Source organism: Tursiops truncatus, chromosome 8 (assembly GCF_011762595.2).
Source record: "Tursiops truncatus isolate mTurTru1 chromosome 8, mTurTru1.mat.Y, whole genome shotgun sequence".
NCBI lineage: Eukaryota > Metazoa > Chordata > Mammalia > Artiodactyla > Delphinidae > Tursiops > Tursiops truncatus.
In genome coordinates, this window is record NC_047041.1 from 25,368,708 (window position 1) to 25,390,805 (window position 22,098).

Below are 22,098 nucleotides of genomic sequence, written 5' to 3' on the forward strand. Positions count from 1 at the left end.
CCAGATCACAGGCTTTTCTGATTAAAGTGCCTTTCCTTTCTACTGACACTTGCCTCTTGAATTATTGGCTTTTGAGTGGCAAGCAGCTGACCATGGTGAGTTTGGTAACATGGGGAGCCAGAAATTAAATTGTATGTTTGCTTCTTCTTCTTGTATTTGTCAATGTTTCAAGTGAAGGCACCAAGTTTAGGACAGAGCTGTGTGGTTTGAACACAAAATTGGAGAATGCTAATGACTAATGAATTCTGTACTCAAAACAAACAAACAAACCAAACAAAGGAGAAGAAAAAGGAGATAAGATTGAAAAAGATTAAGTAAAAAACAATATTGAAGTGAGCAGTGGAGACCCATAAGACTACTCAGTTTTAAAAAAGCCCTGGCAAAGATCAGATTAAGAGTACTGCCTTCCCTCCCAAGCCTTCCTTCCAGTACTGTGTGACATTAAGGTTTTGTAAGATAATTAAGGAGAGGTTTCATATTATAAAAATAATTCAAAATTGGCCCTGCCTGATGTTGTGTCAGTAGCATCATCTTCAGCCATAATGATAATGTACTGTGAACATTCCATTCATTCATTTACTGGTTCCCCATTCTTCCATTAACTTTTCATTCATACTCTAAGTCATTGTCATTCACGGTATGAAAAAATACACTAAGAAGAATCTATAGGAGACCTTCAATATGGCGGAGGAGTAAGACATGGAGATCACCTTCCTCCCCACAAATACATCAGAAATACATCTACATGTGGAACAACTCCTACAGAACACCTACTGAACACTGGCAGAAGACCTCAGACTTCCCAAAAGGCAAGACACTCCCCGTGTACCTGAGTAGGGGAAAGAAAAAGATAAAGCAGAGACAAGAGAATAGGGATGGGACCAGCACCTCGGGGAGGGAGCTGTGAAGGAGGAAAAGTTTCCACACACTAGGAAAACCCTTCACTGGTGGAGATGGGGAGGTGGCAGGGGGGAAGCTTAGGAGCCATGGAGGAGAGTGCAGCGATAGGGGTACAGAGGGCAAAGAGGAGAGATTCCCGCAAAAAGGATTAATGCCTACCTGCACTCTCCAGCCTGAGAGGCTTGTCTGCTCACCCACCAGAGTGAGAGGGGGCTGCGAGCTGAGGCACCAGCTTCAGGGGTCAGATCCCAGGGAGAGGACTGTGGTTGGCTGTGTGAACACAGCCTGAAGGGGGCTAGTGCACCACAGCTAGCCAGGAAGGAGACTGGGAAAGAGTCTAAAACTGCCTAAGAGGCAAGAGACAATTGTTTTGGGGTGCACAAGGAGAGGGGGTGCAGAGCACCACCTAAACAAGCTCCAGAGATGGGTATGAGCCATGGCTATCAGTGCAGACACCAGAGATGGGCATGAAATTCTAAGGCTGCTGTTGCAGCCACCAAGAAGCCTGTGTGCAAGCACAGGTCACTATCAACACCACCCCCAGAGCCTGTGCAGCCGGCCACTGACAGGGTGCCGTGATGGAGGGACAACTTCCCTGGGAGAACACAGCATGTGCTTCAGGCTGTTGCAACGTCACACCTACCTCTGCCACTACAGGCTCGCCCCACATTCCGTACCCCTCCCTCTCCCTTGCCTGAGTGAGCCAGAACCCCCTAATCAGCTGCTACTTTAACCCCGTCCTGTCTGAGTGAAGAACAGATGCCCTCAGGGAACCTACATGCAGAGGCAGGGCTGAATCCAAAGCTGAACCCCAGGAGCTGTGTGAACAAAGAAGAGAAAGGGAAATTTCTCCAAGCAGCCTCAGCAGCAGCAGATTAAATCTCCACAATCAACTTGATGTACCCTGCATCTGTGGAATACCTGAATAAACAATGAATCATCCCAAAATTGAGGCAGTGGACTTTGGGTGTAACTGTAGACTTGGGGTTTCCTTTCTGCATCTAATTTTTTCCTGATTTTATGCTTATCTTACTTTAGTATTTACAGTTTATTATCATTGGTAGATTTGTTTATTGATTTGGTTGCTCTCTTCCTTTTTATATATATATATATATAGATATATATATTTTTTCCCTTTTTGTGAGTGGGTATGTGTATGCTTCTTTGGGTGACTTTGTATGTATAGTTTGCTTTGCCATTTGTCCTAGGGTTCTGTCTGTCTTTTTTAGTATAATTTTTAGTGCTTGTTATTATTGGTCAATTTGTTTTTTGGTTTCGTTTCTCTCTTCTTTCTTCATTTTTTCTTTTTTTTATTACTTTAAAACTTTTTATTTTTAACAGTTTTTTTTTTATTTTTCAGCTTAATAACTTTATTTTATTCTTTCTTTATTTCTTTTTTTCTCCCTTTCTTCTGAGCCATGTGCCTGAAAGGGTCTTGGTGCTCCAGCTGGTTGTCAGCCCAGTGCCTCTGAGGTAGGAGAGCTGAGTTCAGCACATTGGTCCACCAGAGACCTCCCAGCTCCATGTAATGTCAAACAGCAAAAGTTCTCCCAAAGATCTCCATCTCAATGCTAATGACCAGCAAGCTACAGTGCTGCACACCTTATGCCAAACAAATAGCAAGACAGGAACACAGCCCCATCCATTAGCAGAGAGTCTGCCTAAAGTCATAATAAGGTCACAGACACGCCAAAACATACTACTGGACATGGTCCTGCCCACCAGAAAGACAAGATCCAGCCTCATCCACCAGAACACAGGCACCAGTTCCTTCCACCAGGAAGCTTACACAACTCACTGAACCAACCTTAGCCACTGGGAACAGACACCAAAAACAAAGGAACTATGAACCTGCAGCCTGTGAAAAAGAGACCTGAAACAGTAAGTTAAGAAAAATGAGAAGACAGAAAAACACACAGCAGATGAAGGAGAAAGGTAAAATCTCACCAGATGAAACAAATGAAGAGGAAACAAACAGTCTACCTAAAAAAGAATTCAGAAAAATGAGAGTAAAGATGATCCAAAATCTTGGAAATAGAATGGAGAAAATACAAGAAACTATAACAAGTACTTAGAAGAAGTAAAGAGCAAACAAACAGTGATGAACAACACAATAAATGAAATTTAAAATTCTCTAGAAGGAATCAATAGCAGAATAACTGAGGAAGAAGAACGGATAAGTGACCTGGAAGATAAAATGGTGGAAATAACTACCACATAACAGAATAAAGAAATAAGAATGAAAAGAATTTAGGACAGTCTCAGAGACAACATGACAACATGAAATGGGACAACATGAAATGCACCAACATTTGAATTATAGGGTTCTCAGAAGAAGAAGAGAAAAAGAAAGGGATGAGAGAATATTTGAAGAGATTATAGTTAAAAACTTCCCTAATATGGGGAAGGAAGTAGTCAAATCCAGGAAGAACAGAGAGTCCCATACAGGATAAATCCAAGGAGAAACATGCAAAGACACATATTAATCAAACTATTAAAAATTCAATAAAAAGAAAAAATATTAAAGCAGCAAGGGAAAACAACAAATAACATAAAAGAGAATCCCCATAAGGTTAACAGCTGAAGTTTCAGCAGAAATTCTCCAAGCAGAAGGGAGTGGCAGGGCATATTTAAGGTGATGAAAGGGAAAAACCTACAACCAAGATCACTCCACCCAGCAAGGATCTCATTCGGATTCAATGGAGAAATTAAAACCTTTACAGACAAGCAAAATCTAAGAGAATTCAGCACCACCAAACCAGCTTTACAACAAATGCTAAAGAAACTTCTTTAGGCAGGAAACACAAGAGAAGGAAAAGACCTATAATAACAAACCCAAAACAATAAAGAAACTGGTAATAGGAACATACATACTGATAACTACCTTAAATATAAATGGATTAAATGCTCCAACTAAAAGACATAGACTGGCTGAATGGTTACAAAAACAAGACCCATATATATGCTGTCTACAAAAGACTAACTTCATATGTAGAGACACATACAGACTGAAAGTGAGGGGATGGAAAAAGATATTCAATGCAAATGGAAATCAAATAAAGCTGGAGTAGCAATTCTCATATCAGACAAAATAGACTTTAAAATAAAGATTATTAAAAGAGACAAAGAAGCACACTACTTAATGATCAAGGGATCAATCCAAGAAGATATAACAATTGTAAGTATTTATAAACCCAATATAGGAGGACCTCAATTCACAGGGCAAATGCTAACAGCCATAAAAGGGGAAATCGACATAACAAAATAATAGTAGGGGATTTTAACACCCCACTTTCACCAATGGACAGATCATCCAAAATGAAAATAAATAAGGAAACACAAGCTTAAAATGACACAATAAGCAAGATGGACTTAACTGATATTTATAGGACATTCCATCCAAAAACAACAGAATAAACTTTCTTCCCAAGTGCTTATGGGGCAAACTCCAGGATAGAGCATATCTTGGGTCACAAATCAAGCCTTGGTAAGTTCAAGAAAATAGAAATCTTATCAAGTGTCTATTCCAACCACAACGCTATGAGACTAGATATCAATTACAGGAAAAAATCTGTAAAAAAAATACAAGCACATGGAGGCTAAACCATACACTACTAAATAACCAAGAGATCACTGAAGAAATCAAAGAGGAAATTAAAAAATACCTAGAAAAAAATGACAATGAGAACATGACAAACCAAAACCTATGGCATGCAGCAAAAGCAGTTCTAAGAGGGAAGTTTATAGCAATAAAATCCTACCTCCAGAAACAAGAAACATCACAAATAACTAACCTAACCTTACACTTAAAGCAATTAGAGAAAGAAGAAAAAAAAAACCCCTCAAAGTTAGCAGAAGGAAAGAAATCTTAAAGATCAGATCAGAAATAAATGAAAAAGAAATGAAGGAAATGATAGCAAAGATCAATAAAATTAAAAGCTGGTTCTTTGAGAAGGTAAACAAAATTGACAAACCATTAACAAGACTCATCAAGAAAAAAAGGCAGAAACCTCAAATCAATAGAGTTAGAAATGAAAAAAGAGAAGTAAAAACTGACACTGCATAAATAAAGGATGATAAGACATTACTACAAGCAACCATATGCCAATAAAATGAACAACCTGGAAGAAATGGACAAATTCTTAGAAAAGCACAACCTTCTGAGACTGAACCAGGAAGAAATAGAAAATATGAACAGACCAATCACAAGCACTGAAATTGAGACTGTGATTAAAAGTCTTCCAACAAACAAAAGCCCAGGACCAGATGGTTTCACAGGCAAATTCTATCAAACATTTAGAGAAGAGCTAACACCTATCCTTCTCAAACTCTTCCAAAATATAGCAGAGGGAAGAACACACCCAAACTCATTCTATGAGGTCACCATCACCCTGATACCAAAACCAGACAAAGATGTCACAAACAAAACTACAGGTCAATATCTCTGATGAACATAGATGCAAAAATTGTCAATGAAATAACTAGGAAACAGATTCCAACAGCATATTAAACGGATCATACACCATGATCAAGTGGGGTTTATCCCAGGAATGCAAGGATTCTTCAATATATGGAAATCAGTCGATGTGGTAAACCATAAAAACACATTGAAGGAGAAAACCAAATAATCATCTCCACAGATGCAGAAAATGCGTTCAACAAAATTCAACACCCTTTTATGATAAAAACCCTCCAGAAAGTAGGCCTAGAAGGAACTTACCTTGAAACAATAAAGGCCATATATGAAAAACACACAGCAAACATCATTCTCAATTGTGAAAAACTGAAACCATTTCCTCTAAGATCAGCCACATAGCACAGGGAGATGAGCTCAGTGCTTTGTGACCACCTAGAGGTGTGGGATAGGGAGGGTAGGAGGGAGATGCAAGATGGAAGGGATACGGTGATATACGTATACATATAGCTGATTCACTTTGTTATACAGCAGAACCTAACACAACATTGTAAGGCAATTATACTCCAATAAAAATGTTAAAAAAGGGCTTCTGTGGTGGCGCAGTGGTTGAGAGTCCACCTGCTGATGCAGGGGACACAGGTTCGTGTCCCGGTCTGGGAAGATCCCACATGCCACGGAGTGGCTAGGCCCGTGAGCCATGGCTGCCGAGCCTGCGCGTCCGGAGCCTGTGCTCTGCAACGTGAGAGGCCACAAGAGTGAGAGGCCCGCGTACCACATGAAAAAAAAACCAGTTAAAAAAGATAAGAATATATAGACTTCTCCTTTTTGGTATCATTTATTGATTTAAATATTTTATAAGTGACAGATTCCACTTATAAGGTAAATAAATCTGTGGCTTAAACAGAGAGTTTTGTAATGAATTATGTAAACATAACACACAACTGTTATTTCCACTTTGTTTTATAAGAATCCCAGGTTCTTAATCACTCATTTTTCATATACAAATTTTCCTTGTTCTTCAGTTTGTAAATACAAAGACATTTTACATAATGAAACATGCTATTTACATACATCGTGCATAATTTAGAACAATTATAAATAAGCACAATCCAATGAATTAAAAGTAGTGTTACATTAAAAGTAAAGTACATACAGTGGATATTTTTAATTCTATAAGTGCTTACATACTTTTACACATACTAGTATTCTTAAAATTCTAATGAAATGAGGCATATTTTATCTTTTCAATCAGAAAAATGTTCTCTAAACTTATACTATTGAGTAAAGAAAAATATCTTAAAATATAATATGAAACACTGAATTAAAATTTTATAATTAATGGTACAGGTTTAAGAGATGCAGTCATCTTTGAAAAACAAAAAATAGCTTAACATTTCAAAATATATGCAATTTAACCATGCTTTATGGATATATTATTATGTATCATGATGATATGTGATAACATTGTAATTTAAGTTTGCGATAACTGGATTTTTAAAAGTAATGATTTACAAAGCATAATCTGATAATAAAATAGCAAATGCACAATATTGTTTACATTGCAAGCCAAACCAAAAATTTAGACCCATGAGATTACAGCAAATGAACTGGACAAAACATTAAAATAATTCAGGTATCTGGTTAAATAAAACGTACCCCATGTAGAGGAAGTGAATGAAGGCCTAGCACGATATTACCATGTGTTTTTATTAAGTGGGTTGGGAAACCGATTTATTATTATATGGTACTGGAATGTTTGATGGAAATGCTTTGGCTATTTACCTTATACATTGAAATCAGGAGGCAAGTTTTTGTTTGTATTTGTCTCTATCTAAAGTACTGTTAGGGAAATGAGAACCTTTGGTTTTGTAAAATGGCTACTCACAGCTGAAGTGTCAGATTTCTGGTAGGTTGATTTTGAAATGAGGAATGATACGTATTATTTCTGGAATGCATTTAATTGGTACATTTTAAAAGCATAAAGAAACAGCTTTGTCACTTGATTATCAAAGTCATAATGTAATTACAGGTAGTTGTTATAAAAATTTTATAGTTTTTCCAAGGCAAATTTTTCAGGAAATTTATTTTTCTTAAAGCTGTTAATTCAACTCTAAGAAAATCAGAAAGCCTTTTTGTCCATGGACAATTTTTCCATTTGAACCTAACATGACTTCCTTAGTAGTAATAAACTGCCATTATTATGTGACTCAATTTCCACACAGCTGGAATAATTTTTGCTTATCTCCAAATACTTAAAGGAGACAATGATTTTTATTTTTCCCAATCTAGGCCTTAGATATCAATTTAGTAAGAGGCAACAACATAGAGGGAGAAAATGGGACTATGGCTCACAGCTGTTCAAATGTTATCTTAATTCTTCTTAATTTCTTCTGTTTTCCTCAACCATATCGCTTCCATTTTTACATTCATTATTGAAAACATTTCCCTCAATAAATAAAAATGGTAACGGTATTGAAGGTCATATTTCTTCATGAACAAGTATGAAGATTCTCTATCATTTCAAGACAAAGGTTTTCTTAACACTGAAAATCACAGGAAGAAAGTAATTTATATTTTCATAGGTGTCAATTTATATGGAAGCTGCCTACTTTTTCACAATTTCAAAATAAATGTCAGTGTGGAATAAATAAAAGTTGATCAACATAGAAAGTCTTCCCTTTTGAAGTTTTAATTTTTCTGAATTTTTCATGTCCCTTCCTTTGACTGACTACCTGATTTGTTATAGTAGAAGATCCCTGAGGTGTATAACAAAGAAGTCCAAATGAGAAATAAGAACCAAAATTCAAATGTATTTGACTTACTGAAGCAAATCTTTCCAGAGAGAAAAAAGAAAGCTGTATTATTTCTACATAATTTCTGTTAATGAATGCAAACCAATGTATGCCATGTAGACAACTTATTAAGTAGTTTGAATGTAATATTAATACACTAACATAAAAAAGAAAAGAATAAAATTTTCAGTTTTAGAGATTAAAGATTATTTAAATCTTGTTCAAGACTTGTTCAAATTATTGTAGTGCTAGGAGTATCAAAAATGAAAAACATACTCTTCCGTCTTCCTCACTATTACACCTTTAAATAAGATATTTCACTTCTTTTCCACTACGAATCATATACTCTGCTAGAAATGATTGAATTTTCCCTGTAAAAAAAATGGTTTTGGATTTGGATTTGTAAATGGTTGATCCCTCAATATAGCTATCATAAAATGATCCAACCTGTGTTTTTGTATTTAGGAACATGGTAATTTGTAATTTAGGTAATTAAATTTAGGTAATTAAATTAAATTTAGGTAATTAAAAGAAATGGTAATTTAGGAACATGGTAATTAAAACTGTCGTTATAAACAGTGATCTGAATATATGCTAAAATCTAAAGACATAGAGCTAAGAAATTTGGAATACACTGTATATTGCTTTTTCAATACTGTAGACATAAAATTGATAGGAAACATTTTCAAACCCTTAAAAAAGAACCCAAAACACCATGCTATGCCAAACTGAGTTACAGAAGGGTATGCAAGGATGCAAGACAGTGCATTGGTCATCTATAGGTAAAGAGCCAGTAAAATCAAGTAGTAGTTGGTGTATTTGCCTTATTGGGAAGTAGTTTTTAGAAAACAATTTCCCTACAGATAGAAGAAGTTTCTTTTCTATTTCAATCTTTAGCAGTCTGGTACCCAAGGAAAAAAATTACTATGTGAAAATAAGAGGATTTTTCCAAATTAAGACGTTTGTAGGGGCAAAAAATAGATTGTCCAAAAAGGGTGACCCTGATACTTCTTGAAAACATGTTTAAATTCAGTAAAAAAGAACAACATGTTATTTTTTAAAACGTATGTTTCTCTTAACTGATGAAACCTCTATAGATGCCAAGGTCTCAATTGTCTCAGTCATTTCTATACCCAAATTATCTATATCTAAATAGTCACCTTATTTTCTTTACCTCATGAATCCACAAACTCTTCAATCATGAAGCCATAATAATAATATACTATTTTTCACATACTTCATAAGAAAAAGAAAGGAAAAAAAAGGAAGGAAGGAAGGAAGGAAGGGAGGGAGTGAGGGAGGGAGGAAGGGAGAAAGGGAAGGAGGGAGGAAATAAGGGGGAAGGAAGAGAGGGAGGATAGAAGGGAGGAAAAGAAGGAGGGAGAGATGGAAAAGAGAAGCTGAGGATGCTGACAAACTTAAGGGACTAATTAGTTTACTGCACATAAGGCCTATACTATGCTAATACTAAATTAGATCATAAAGCAAATATTGATTAGAGACATAGTAGCAAATTTTCCCAAAAGAAAACAAATTCTGCACTGATGGGCATATATAATGCAAGATTTTTTGCCCCTTTACATCTTTTTATTCTGATTAGCATATTTCTTAATTTTCTTGTTTGTTTTAACAAAGTTCTTACATGCTGAATTTTATGACATTCTATTATGTATGAATACTGTGCTAAAAAAATCTATAATCAGTTAGTCTTACCATCTATTTTCAGCTTTCTTCTAGGTTAACAGGGTTGGCAAAGTGTGATTTTTCTGTCTCTTGTCATCTTTTTTGGTGTCTTTTTTTTTGTTTGTTTGTTACAGTCCAGCTGAATCCAGCTGAAGTATTTCATATATGCTTATAAAATGGGTTACTTCCTATAGTCAGGTATTCATTTGCATTTTAGTAGGAGAATTTTTCTTTAGACAGGAAAAAAAAGTGTTTTTAAGGATTAGAAGAAAAAGCAATGAGTACTCACTATATCAGGTCATTGAGTTACATGACAAATGAGAGAGATGGATTATATAATTGCCTGGTAACATACTTGAAGCTAATTTAAGAGATAAGGATAATAATTTTGGATACCATTCACTAATAATTATCTTTGTACAACAAGAACAAAAATAAAGAATTTTCTAAAAATTCCTGAATTACTGTAGATAATTATAAAGTTACCTAGTTTATCTAGACCTGCTTGGCTAGAATGAAATCTAACATAAGAATTAATTTCTTCTTCTTGATAATACTTTGTAGTCAAATAATAGGAAAGCAATTTATCTGAAACTTCAAGCCAAGGTTAGGCTCTGATTTTAACCTAGTAATTTATACCAATAAAATTTGGAGGGGGGATTTCCTGTTGTTGATAAACTATCTGGCCACTCCAACATGGAGTTTGCTTCACTTTAACTATGGAGAATTGAACTTTTTAAAAAAAACTTATAAGTGGCAGGGGAATTTTAAGTGGTTATACACAAATATGTTTATACAGATCATCCCAGCCTCAGAAGAAAGCCATACTCTCTTGCCAACCTTGAAAGTTAGTGATATTGACCATAAAGGAATGCTTCTTGGGAGTCAATAAAAGTAGAATTGCTCTAGAAATTGAGGTTTCATTAAATATGGAAAGGCATAGCTTCTTTTTAGTCAGAAAATATGTAGGAATATTTATATTTATTGTTCAAAGGATATGAAGGTAAATTTTTAGATTTTATTTAGAGAAGTTGAGATTCTTGCTTTAGATCATTTCATAGCCAAATGTGAATACAGTATACTTGTCTTTTATCCTTAACCCTTATATTATTAAAAACAGTTTTATTATTTTAAGTAAAAGAATGTTGTCAAATTTGTAAACCATGGCTCAATGCCAAAATTTGTGACTTTGCCTTATTTATGACATCTTCTACATCTTTCCTGCAACAACTGGAAAACAGAGAAAAAAATAATTGAAATGTAATTTATAATTCTTTGTTATCTCCAGGACATAAAACCTTAAGGAATCCATCAACAAAATTATTATTCTTTTTCAGTGCTGAAGCACTTGATACTTTTAGAAAATTTTCAAAAGTCTTTAGCATTCTGAATTTCGGATATAAGTAAGTTGATTTTCAAGACAGCAAATCTTCATCCCAAATTAGTTTCCTAACTGATAACTCTGATTAAAAATTGTTCAGGTTTGTTTATTCCTTTTAAAATTTCTGTTCTAAACAAACTCTGCTAGAATTAACTAGCTACATATAAGTAAAACATCTTTGAATGATGATTAGAGACTACTTAACCACTTAATTTTAAAAGACTAGGAGTACATTTTCATCTCTCCCACAGAATACCATCAAATGCTGTGGGGTAACTCTCTCCCCAGTTCCCTTTCTTTGGAACATCCCAGAATAAGATGGATAGGCCTGGAGTCATAAAGGCTTTTATCTGCTCTAAAGCTGAGCACTTGTTTTGCTTGCAGCTGAAGCCCAGTTTGAGAACAATGTGAAGGAGAATATGGAATAGAGTATAGCCCCCCAAAGCCATTTTACAGATGCTAGTATACAGAATATTTCTCATTCTTTGTGATTAAATTTTCCAACTAGGGAATGATATAATTTCTATAATGTCAGAACAAAAAAATGATGTATAAAATGAAATTGTATTCTTCTCACGGAATGTTAGCTCAGCCAGCATGCTATAAAAGGAAAAAAAAAAGTTTTGTTTTAATATCACTTGAACACCTATAGTCTGTTCTTTTGTGCTAATTTTAGCAGGCTTTTCTGTGACATACAGAGGGGCTGGTATTTGGCCTTCTTTGTTCCTTAAGCCCAGATGTTCTCACACTTTCATTTACCTTCATCACAGTAACCAAGACTAGTTCTATCTGCCACCTTCAGAGAGTTTCTATATATAGCTTTGTGAGTTTCTAATCCCCGTTTCACTGATGTGTGCCCCTGCTGAGAGGTTGCTGCTACCTCCTAAGAAAACTGAAAATAGCTCATGAGGGATTTTTTCTCTTTTCCTTTTAAAATAAAAATGAACAAATAAGTCATTTGGCTTTCACTAAACTACATGTGTCTATTATGAAAACTGCTTCCCTTTAGGAGTATATATACTTTCACAAAGAAAAAAGTTAAATCTCTTTGCTCAATCTCTTCTAAATTTCCTGCTCATCCCACCCCCTCCATCTGTCCCTGTGTTCTGAGTCTGATGGTTAACTGCCAGGCAGCAAAATGGGAAGAATTGTCTTTAAAGAGTGCGGGGGTGTGAAGAAGAAATTTTGCACAATTTTGATTTTACCCCAACTAATACATTACTGTCCTACTTATATTTAATTACACTTAATAGCCCACAGTAAAAATTCATTTAGTAGAATCCCTTCTTTATCTCCAACTAGCCAAAAGATCACAGAGGAAGATTAAATATAAACCAATTCCTTTATTTGTAAAAATATGTATCAAAAGAATTAGAAACAAGCTACTACTTAGGCTTGCCATTTAGTTTTTCTTGTCTCTTCTGCTTTCAAATAATAAGCAATAGCACTTAAGTCTAATATTAAGAGTGGTCTGATCAGCAACTAGATGAATTAACTGAGAAAATAGATTCACTATAATTTAATGGATTCAAATTAAGTATTCTTTATTATTTATTAACAAAAGCATTTTTATTAAGGGTTAAGCATCCAATGATATACATAAAGATGACTGTCAAATGCTTTCTCAGTGGGAAAAAAACCACTTTCTCGGTGACTCAACAGCCCTGTTTGATTTTTATAGAATTTTATAAATTGTGGGTAGGAGGATGTTAAGTTTTGCTGTTGGTAATAGGAAGGTAAAATACTAGCAAACCCACCCACGACTCTAATTGTGTTCAGATTCAAGATTAGAAGAGAGTTTAAACATCTAGGCAATAATAGGAACTGTAATCTTATTTAGAGGCTTAGGAATGGATTCTAAGCTTTATGATTTTGCTAAATAATAATCAGATGATTAGAAGTACCTCAGTGTATCATAAATTTACTAGTTAGTTTTTTTTTGGCGGTACACGGGTGTCTCACTCTTGCGGCCTCTCCCATTGCGGAGCACAGGCTCCGGACGTGCAGGCTCAGCAGCCATGGCTCACGGGCCCAGCCGCTCCGCGGCACGTGGGATCTTCTCGGACCGAGGCACGAACCCGTGTCCCCTGCATTGGCAGGCAGACTCTCAACCACTGCGCCACCAGGGAAGCCCTACTAGTTAGTTTTAACTGTAATCCTAATTCATGATTCTAAATGATGGAGGAGTAATTTGATTATTAAAGGACTGATTATTATTGACTGTGCCACATTTGATTAAAATTATATTTTAAGGAAAGTAAAAATATGAATTATTCATTTCAAAACCTGCAAGCTTTAGTGGTATCATCAAAATGGCTGAGGACAGGTTATTTTAAATATGACTACATAATGATTTTCAGACATTTTAAAATTATACTACAGATGAATTTCAACCAATCACATTCTGAAAGCCAAAATAGTATTGTACTTACTAAACATTTGCCATCACAGAGAACAGTGATAATAATTCTTTTTATCTTTAATCTTTCATCATCTCAGACCTTATCAAACCAACAGTAGAATTAATTAACTTGTCCCAAGATGCACCTGTATTTTTGCCAAGCCTACTCTCGATCAGCTTATCCAACCCATACTATACTTTTGCTCATTTATCTATCCTTAAATACTCTTATTTACTATATACTACAAAGATCTGAAAATCTGGGCAACAATACATACACAATCTTTTGAGAGGAATAGAAATCATATTATGATAGGTATCAATAATTATACATCAGAAACAATCTGATCAAAATATATTAATTACTTCATAGCATGTGTGCAAATGAAGGACTTGTGAGAGAAATTAAGCATGTTATCTGCTCAGATAATTTTTATCTATCACTTGCTGCTCATTTTACTGTAGTAGAACGGTGAATATCTTTTAAAAGTCCACACTACCTATATTATTGCTTATATAAAACATGTCTCTGTTTCCCTAAGGGTTCTATGAAGTGCAACAGAAGTGCAAGTTTCATATGGCATCATCATCATGGCTTAGATTATTGCTTGAAAGGTTGTTATAAGATATTGCTAGGAAATAAGTTTTAGATGAGTGTACAATTCAATGAGAAAAGTACAGGGTGAGACTAAGTATGAAGTTGGTGATGTTTCAAACATAAAAATTTGGGATTAAGGCTGTCACTTTGACATTTGCTTCTCTGTCCAAACGTTCATAGTTCATATCTTGTTGGTAAGGATCAACAAATATTGTGATGTACTGCACAGCTCTGGCAGTAACTAAGAAAGTTATACTGTACCTAGTATGTCTAATAGCCCTATAGTGAGCAATATTCATCCCTCATGCTTATCAGTGTTGATTTGAAGCTTGAAGACTTATGCTCAAAAAGCAGACTATAAATTTGAAACCAAACCTAAAATTAAAACTTGTGAAAGAAATAATGTGATTAAGCCTGGAGTATTTAGCTTTTCAAAATAAGTATGAATGAAATAATATATTTCTATCTTAGTCAACTTGCATTTATTCCTAGTAATTGGGATTATTTGAATATTCTTCATTGATTCCCAAATCTGGCTGTATATTAGCATTACCTAGAGTGATTTTCTAAATACAGATTCCTAGGCCTCCACCTGCGATCTACTGAATCCAAATCTCTGAAGGTAACGTCCAGTAATTTGTGTCCCTAAGGTAGTCAGACACTGCCAAGCTTCCTAAAGTAGTCAGGTACTGCCAAGCTGATGAGTTGAACAATTGAACAGGATCATTTCTTAATAAGGATGGAATTGGCAATGAGGCACATGGCTGAAGCTATGGTCTGGTCACAACACAATAGAAATAAGACACAGGAACTTCCCTGGTGGCCCAGTGGTTAAGAATCCACCTTTCAATGCAGGGGGTGTGGGTTCAATCCCTGATCAGGGAACTAAGATCTCACATTCTGTGGGGTAACTAAGCCCACGTGCCACAACTAGAGAGAAGGCTGTGTACTGAAACTACTGAGCCCGAGCACTCTGGAGCCTGCATGCCACAACAAGAGAAGCCCGCATGCCACAACGAAGACCTAGTGCAGCCCAAATTATAAAAAAGAAAAATAAATAAATAAAGACACAAACTTTACTTCTCTACATCCCAAGTCCTTCCAAAATGTCACTCCTTTTAATCATGTAATATCTACATTCAACACACACACACACAAACACACACATACACACACACACAGAATATTTATTACTTTGTAAAACTAAAACTATTCTACAACATAAGATTAGCTGTGATTCTTCCTGTTTCTAAATGTATCAATTACTTTTTTTAACGAAAGGAAGAAGGAAGGAAAGAAGGAAAAATGACTTTTATGAAAGGAAAAAGAAGGAAAGAAGGAACAAAGGAAGGAAGGAAACAGAAAGGTGACAGGAAAATAATACTTAGGTTTCAACTGTTTGAATCAAGTGTGAGGAAGGAATTTTGCACACTATCTCAAAATGCTCTGACAAAATTTATGTTAATCTGTGTATAATATCAGTGTCTATTCTTCATTTACCACTGTGAGGAGCCTTAAATTGAGTCCACATCTGGGGTCAGTTTATCCATTTAACAATAAAATTCTTTCAATCATGTTAACACAATTTATGTGTATGTTCAATTAGCTGGCTGTAAATTAAGTGTATTCATATCAAGAGCTATGCTTAAAGAATCATCACTCTAATAATTAAGCCTCTGGGGCATCATGTTTTTCAGGTTATATCTAATAAGATATGCTTATAGAAGCCTCTGAAATGACATAATTTTTGTAGCTGAAGATCTATAGTTTAATAATAGAAATACCTAGGCTACAATATGGGGCTTGGTTCTCGGACTTGAGTTTCTAGGTACTGTTGGCTGAAAGACATCTGGTGACCCCCAGAGCCTATTCAGAGCCATGTGTAACTCATTCTGAAGGAACATTTACTGAGGTTGTACTAAATGCTTGGAGGCAGATAGTATTTTGAAGAAAGCAGAGAGAAGCTACAGATGCAAGCAATGCCCTAGCACAACTGAGAATGGTTAGTTCACTTCAGCAGTGCTTTGTTACTTGGGCCTAGAGTTGTGTGGGTCTTGCAATCTTCCTGAAACAGGCATCAACAACTCTTTCTATGACCATGTTAGGTTCAATGCTACAGAGGGAATGGTGTTTGACAGAGCCAAACTTGACTTGGTGAGATGGTTTCCAGTGACAGTATAGAGTAGGAGAGGGTCTGAGCATTGGTTAAGTTGTGCTTAAAATGCATGACAAGATGTAGAAGTTTTACTCTCTGCTCTGATGATCCATAAACTTGCCCTCAGCAAGTCAGGAACCCAAGGAGCCTTCAAAAAATATATTTAATAATGGTGATAATCTTGAGCTCCCTCTTCATACCTCACAACCTCAAATACACCATTTCAACTGGTATCAATATGATTCTGTAGGATAAATACAGCCTGGCAGTTTTCCAAATTCTCTGTGATTTTGCCTTTTGTATCTATCAATTTAATTTTGCTTTATTGCTTAACTCTTTGGAGGAATTCACCAGATTAAGACTTCCTGCGCTTGTGAATGAGATTTTGCTTTATTTGTTGTCCTATTTTCTGTCCTATGTTCTGTTTTTCCTGGAGAGGCATACAATTTTGCACTTTCACAATAAAACACTATGTTCCCCTTACTATTGTCACTGGATAAGAACAGCGTGAGACCCCGAGAGTTCATATTTGAAGCACTGAATCCACAAACCCACTATCAAGTCTCAGGCATCAGTGCCTGTCTCAGAGTCACAATAGGTCATACACAGCTCACTGGATTCCACACATAATGAAGTGTTAAAAGGGAAATCAAAACTATTTGAAATATAAAAGAAGAGATGAATATCAAGGCAGATTTTAGACAGTTGGACCAAACTGTTAACTAGAAGCTGTTTCTTCTTTCCCTTCTCTACCCAACACTACAAAGCCAAGAGCCCCAACTATATGTGTTCTTCAGGCATTGAGTATTATTCTTTTTATTATGGCTGTTACCTATTTATTAAGGTGCACATACTGTGCAGTATATTTTGGGTACATATGGGGGTTTCTGACTTCGTTATATAACTCATTTATTTGTAAACAATGACATTCCATCAAAATGATACTGATGCCAACATGAAGCTTTGGTACTGATGGGTAGTCATAAAGTAACTTCTTCAAATCAGTTGCTGGAATGAATACTGAATCAGAGGGTCTATATGTGTCAAATTGGATCTTAAAGTATCCATTTTAGAGTGGGTTAGAGCCATTTCCTCAATTAAATAACGCTTGATTTCTAAAGGGACATCCATTTAAATTCCATTTAACCTGCCATGCTAAAATGCATGATGTATGTTAATAGTTTGTACATGAGAATACCGTATAGATATTAGTCAAATGAAATACCAACAGCCACCCATTATTACAATCAAAATTCCTAATGGAGGATACATGTATTGTACTCTATAGGACATATAAAAATGCAATGCTTTTTCACAGCCTCTAAATTCTATGACTGCAGCTAGAATGAAATGCCATTTTATACCGTATTTTGCAAATACATATAGGAATAGTGTAGCTATAATAAGTCAACTGTACTAGGTTGGCAAAATGGTAATAGATCAGACCATTGCCTCAGACTATACCTTCAAAGATACATCTAGATTATATTCTATGAAAAATGTAGTTTACATCCTGTTTGTGATATTTAATAGATCTCTGGCATATTCATTGTGACATTTGTGACAATGTAAATAGCTACTCTTCTCCAAATAAAATCATATAAACTAAGAAAGAGCTTATTTTTCTGACAAATTGAATGTATATACAATTCTTATCCCAAACCCTATCACCAAGTACTAGATAATGAAGTGGATTGTCAAGGATGCTTTTAAAATATGCTTCCCACAGGTATTTTTAAGTATGGAGAGAATAACCATATGTTTAGAATAGTTGCTTAGACAAATCTTTACAAAAAGTAGAGAATTAGATTGGATGATTCCTGGAAGTCCCTTTCAGCCTTATGGTTAAAAAACACATTGTTTACGATTAAAACACATAATTTACTATATCACAATAAGCTTAACTTACTGTGCAGAATAAGCATAAATGACTTCAGTGAGTTTGGTTCTCTCCCCATGCTCCTGTGCTATAAGAAGCCCATCAGCATAGCTGAGGTATTTCCTATTCTCAGCAGGAGGATTGAAGTACTCCCAGAGCCTGTTCTTTCCACACTGACTGTAAGCCTACCCTCTATTCCCTGTGAGAGAAGTGAGTTAATCTCTCAGCCCCCTAAAGAAATTCTTTTGTGGGTAATTATTCCCATGAGAACCTTGTCCTCAGCCTCCACAGCCTCCTATAAACACCCTGGCCTTCTTGCCCACATGTGGTTAAAAACAGAAACCTAGACCCAAGGAAGGGAGGGACAGGCAAGGATTCAGGTCTAGGTCCCGTTTCCACATGCAAAGTGTTGCATTAGTGTCCTCTTAAGCCCCAGAGAGAGAAAGAGTTCAACAATTATAAAAATGATCATGATTATAACAAATAATCTGCAATCTAAAAATATTTTCTAGCTGTATACTTAGAGAACTTAAAAACACTAATTAATCCTCACAGACTACATTGGACACTAGTTAATCTGTTACTTAACTGAGTTATTTCATAACCAAATTCTAATGCAGCCAAAATCCCTAACCAGAAAAAGTATATTGTATTCAGTAGACATAAGCTACCAATGAGTGTACCTAACGGAGTAAGAAAATGGCCACCACAAGGTTTCAAGGAAACAAATGTTTCCAACTCATTAACCTCAAGAGAAACTTAGATTCTATATCTGATCCAAAATAAGAAACCCTGGACACATTGTGCTTCTAATTTCAGGGTGAGTCTGTAATAATATTTTCATGCACTGTTACTTAATGGGAACAGGTTTTCATTTAGCAGAACAAGCAATGGAAGCCTATCTGTAACTTTGGTGATTACTAGGTCTGAAGGTTAGACATACTTCAGTGTTAATGAAGGTGATTCACTGAATTTAAAAGCCACATCAAATAAACTGCAGAAGAACATTAAAAAAAATCTCAAATCCATAAAGTACAGTTTTTTTCCTTGTTTTTATTATGAAAGAATAAACAACGTTCTTGGCAAAATATCCTACACCTTTTTCTCACTAATGCAAGTATCTAGTGATTTGCTCCCATGAGGGGCAGTTAGTCCTTAGGAAGCATCCGTTGAAGAAGGTGACAGGGGCAGGGGGGTGGACTTACATGTCATTTAGTAGGATGTTGTTTATTAGAATTTAGCACATTGTAAAAACTACCTATATTTAGAAGTGCTAAGTTGAAAGGGTGCAATGTAGCAAATCATTTTATTTTCACTGATATTTCTTAGAAGATAGCAAAAAGACCTTTCGTTAATCTTGGTTACAGATACATACATTTGCTATTAGGAGACGCCATTTCCTCTGGATTCTATGCTACATTAATCAAATCTAAAAGCTATATTTACTAAGCAGATATACTATGCTTTCTCAGCATCTGAAATCCTAGGTTATGTGTATTTTCAATCTAAGCACTTATCTCTCTAAATAAGTGAAACTATATTCAATTAATATGTTGGAATTACATAATATACCAACTATACAGTAGCAGATTGTGAAAATCTAATAATGCTGTGTGAAATTATCTAGAAGAGATATGTATAAAAATAGGTAATATCCCTAAAATATTTTGCCAAGTTACAGTTTTTCCTGTTGGGAAGTTTACCACACTGCCATGATATATGTATGAAATGTCTGTTCAGAAAAACAAAATTAGAAAATATTCCTTTCATACCCACTCACTAAATGTAGGAATATTTAATCAAAACTGGATCTCAAAAGTGATACAAATATATAGAGAAAGATAGCTGTATGTGTGACAAACAAGAAAACATGGAATCTATTTATTGGTTAGTTTTGAAAGGGGCCTCACACTTGTAATTAATTAGAATACATATATATATTATACATAATATATATATGACCAAAAACACTCATAAGAATGAATACATCTTATTTCCCCTTTGCCCTCCAGTTTTTTATTGACAGTCATCACCCTCCTTTTTCTAGGATTATTGCCTGACATAACAGAAATTCCACTGCTTTTTCTCCACAGAGCAGTGAAAGATAAACAATCTTTCCATTCTCCTGTCATGATCCATGTTCTGGGCTTGTGCTTTTTGGAGGAGTCTTTGATCTGTAGCAGGTCTCAGAGGCTTGTCTCCCGGAGGAACATTGTGCCAATGTTGTAGGAAACTTTTTTTATTCTCGATGAAGAAAGAGAAGGCTTTGGCTGCTTAGGACCAGTTCTTACCTCCAGGAAGTAGCAGACCCCAGAGATTTCCTTTGGAAAGTTGTCTGGAAGCTCTTCACGGGACCGAGGAATGAATGTGAAACTTTCTTCTCGTTTTAATAATCTAAGAAGAAAATATATAATGTGAATCATATGGGCAGGTGAGATGAGAAAAAAATGGACACAAATTTTAAAGACTCAGGAAGCCTATCAATGACTGAGCTCATATTAAATGCCTTCATTCTTTGTAGAGATGTGGCCTTCATTACATTCCAAATACTAGGAAATATTATTTCTCAGGAGAAAATACCTTCACGCTATAATAATAATTTTAAAAAAGCAAAGTTGTTCTTGGTGCTACTGGAAAATATTTGTTCAAAGTTGATTTTTTTTCCTAAACAAAAGGCTAAAGGAACTGCATAAAACAAGTTTTTATTCAAACATGCAGGATTTACTCTTTCTGTTTTAAAAATCTGCCTAATTCTGGAGCACTCCTTTAATGTTTTGTAGACTCTCAATAAGATTTAAATCCTATGTGTCATACACATAAATCAAGTTTTTAGCTTTGTAGAACAACAGTCATAATTCCATGTTTCTGTGATATCTGGTTACTGATTTCTAACAATACATATTTTCTAAACTCACATTTAGAAAATATTTGTCATTTGTCAAACAGCTTGACTCTTCCCATCCAGTCATAGTTTCTAAACTCACATTTAGAAAGTATTTGTTTGTCATTTATTTGTCAAACAGCTTGACTCTTCACTTCCAGTCATAGTTAAAGACAATTTTCTAGTACACTAATACTGGAGATTTATGCTTGTCCAGTTCCATGAAATGTTCAGTTTGATAGTCGTATCTAAAAAAGTGGTCCAGCAATTCAATTTAATTCAACAACTTTTATGGGCTGCTTCTTATTGCCCTAGAAAAATCTCCTAGATTCTGTTGTGAATATAATAAGTAGAACACAACAAGCTTAAAGTTTTTTCAAAAGAGATACACACAGAGAATAAAAGAAAAAGAAAATAAAAACTGAATAAGCAAACAAAAGCCACAGTAATATAAAAGTAATATAAAACAATAGGCTAGATGCCATAAGAAAGGTGAATCCAAAAAGGTGTTGAAGTCCAGAGAGGGAAAAAGTTTACAGTGGGACGACCACTAAACCTTCATGGATGAGATGGTACTTAAAGATGGGCAGAATTTCAACAAGTGAATATGGAGAACAACATAATCAAAGGTTTAGATACAAGGAAATTATGATCAGGATCAACATGTTTCCAACTATTGGATACCATTATAGAATGAGGTAAGAGTGAGAGTTAAGGCTGAAGCAGTAGGTTAAGACAAACTTTTGAAGTCCAAAACTAAACGTTTAGACTTTATTTGGAAGGCACAGTGGAGCCAAACTTATCACTTTTTCCCTAAAAACCATTCATTTTCCTAAGACAGGTAAATGTTAATAGCAAGTCCAAGTTATTCAGGATAAGAGATGGGTTGGGGGTGAAAGGAACCATTATGACAGAGAAAAGGCAAAGTCAAAAAGTCAGTGAGTGCAAGAATAAACAATGTTTGAAAAATGTAAGATCATTGCACAAGCAATGATAATCATCTTTACACTA

The 22,098-nt window shown here is 35.2% G+C and overlaps 1 protein-coding gene across 1 annotated transcript in view; it reads right to left on the bottom strand.

Moving 5' to 3' along the window:
• Nucleotides 1-19,003: 19,003 nt before the first annotated feature.
• Nucleotides 19,004-22,098, bottom strand: part of GUCY1A2 (guanylate cyclase 1 soluble subunit alpha 2) — a 425,465-nt gene continuing 422,370 nt past the window's right edge. The window contains exon 8 of the mRNA XM_019948660.2: nucleotides 19,004-20,600. Within this exon, the coding sequence (XP_019804219.1) occupies nucleotides 20,393-20,600 (208 nt within the window). The 3' untranslated portion in view covers nucleotides 19,004-20,392. The remainder of the gene's footprint in view (nucleotides 20,601-22,098) is intronic.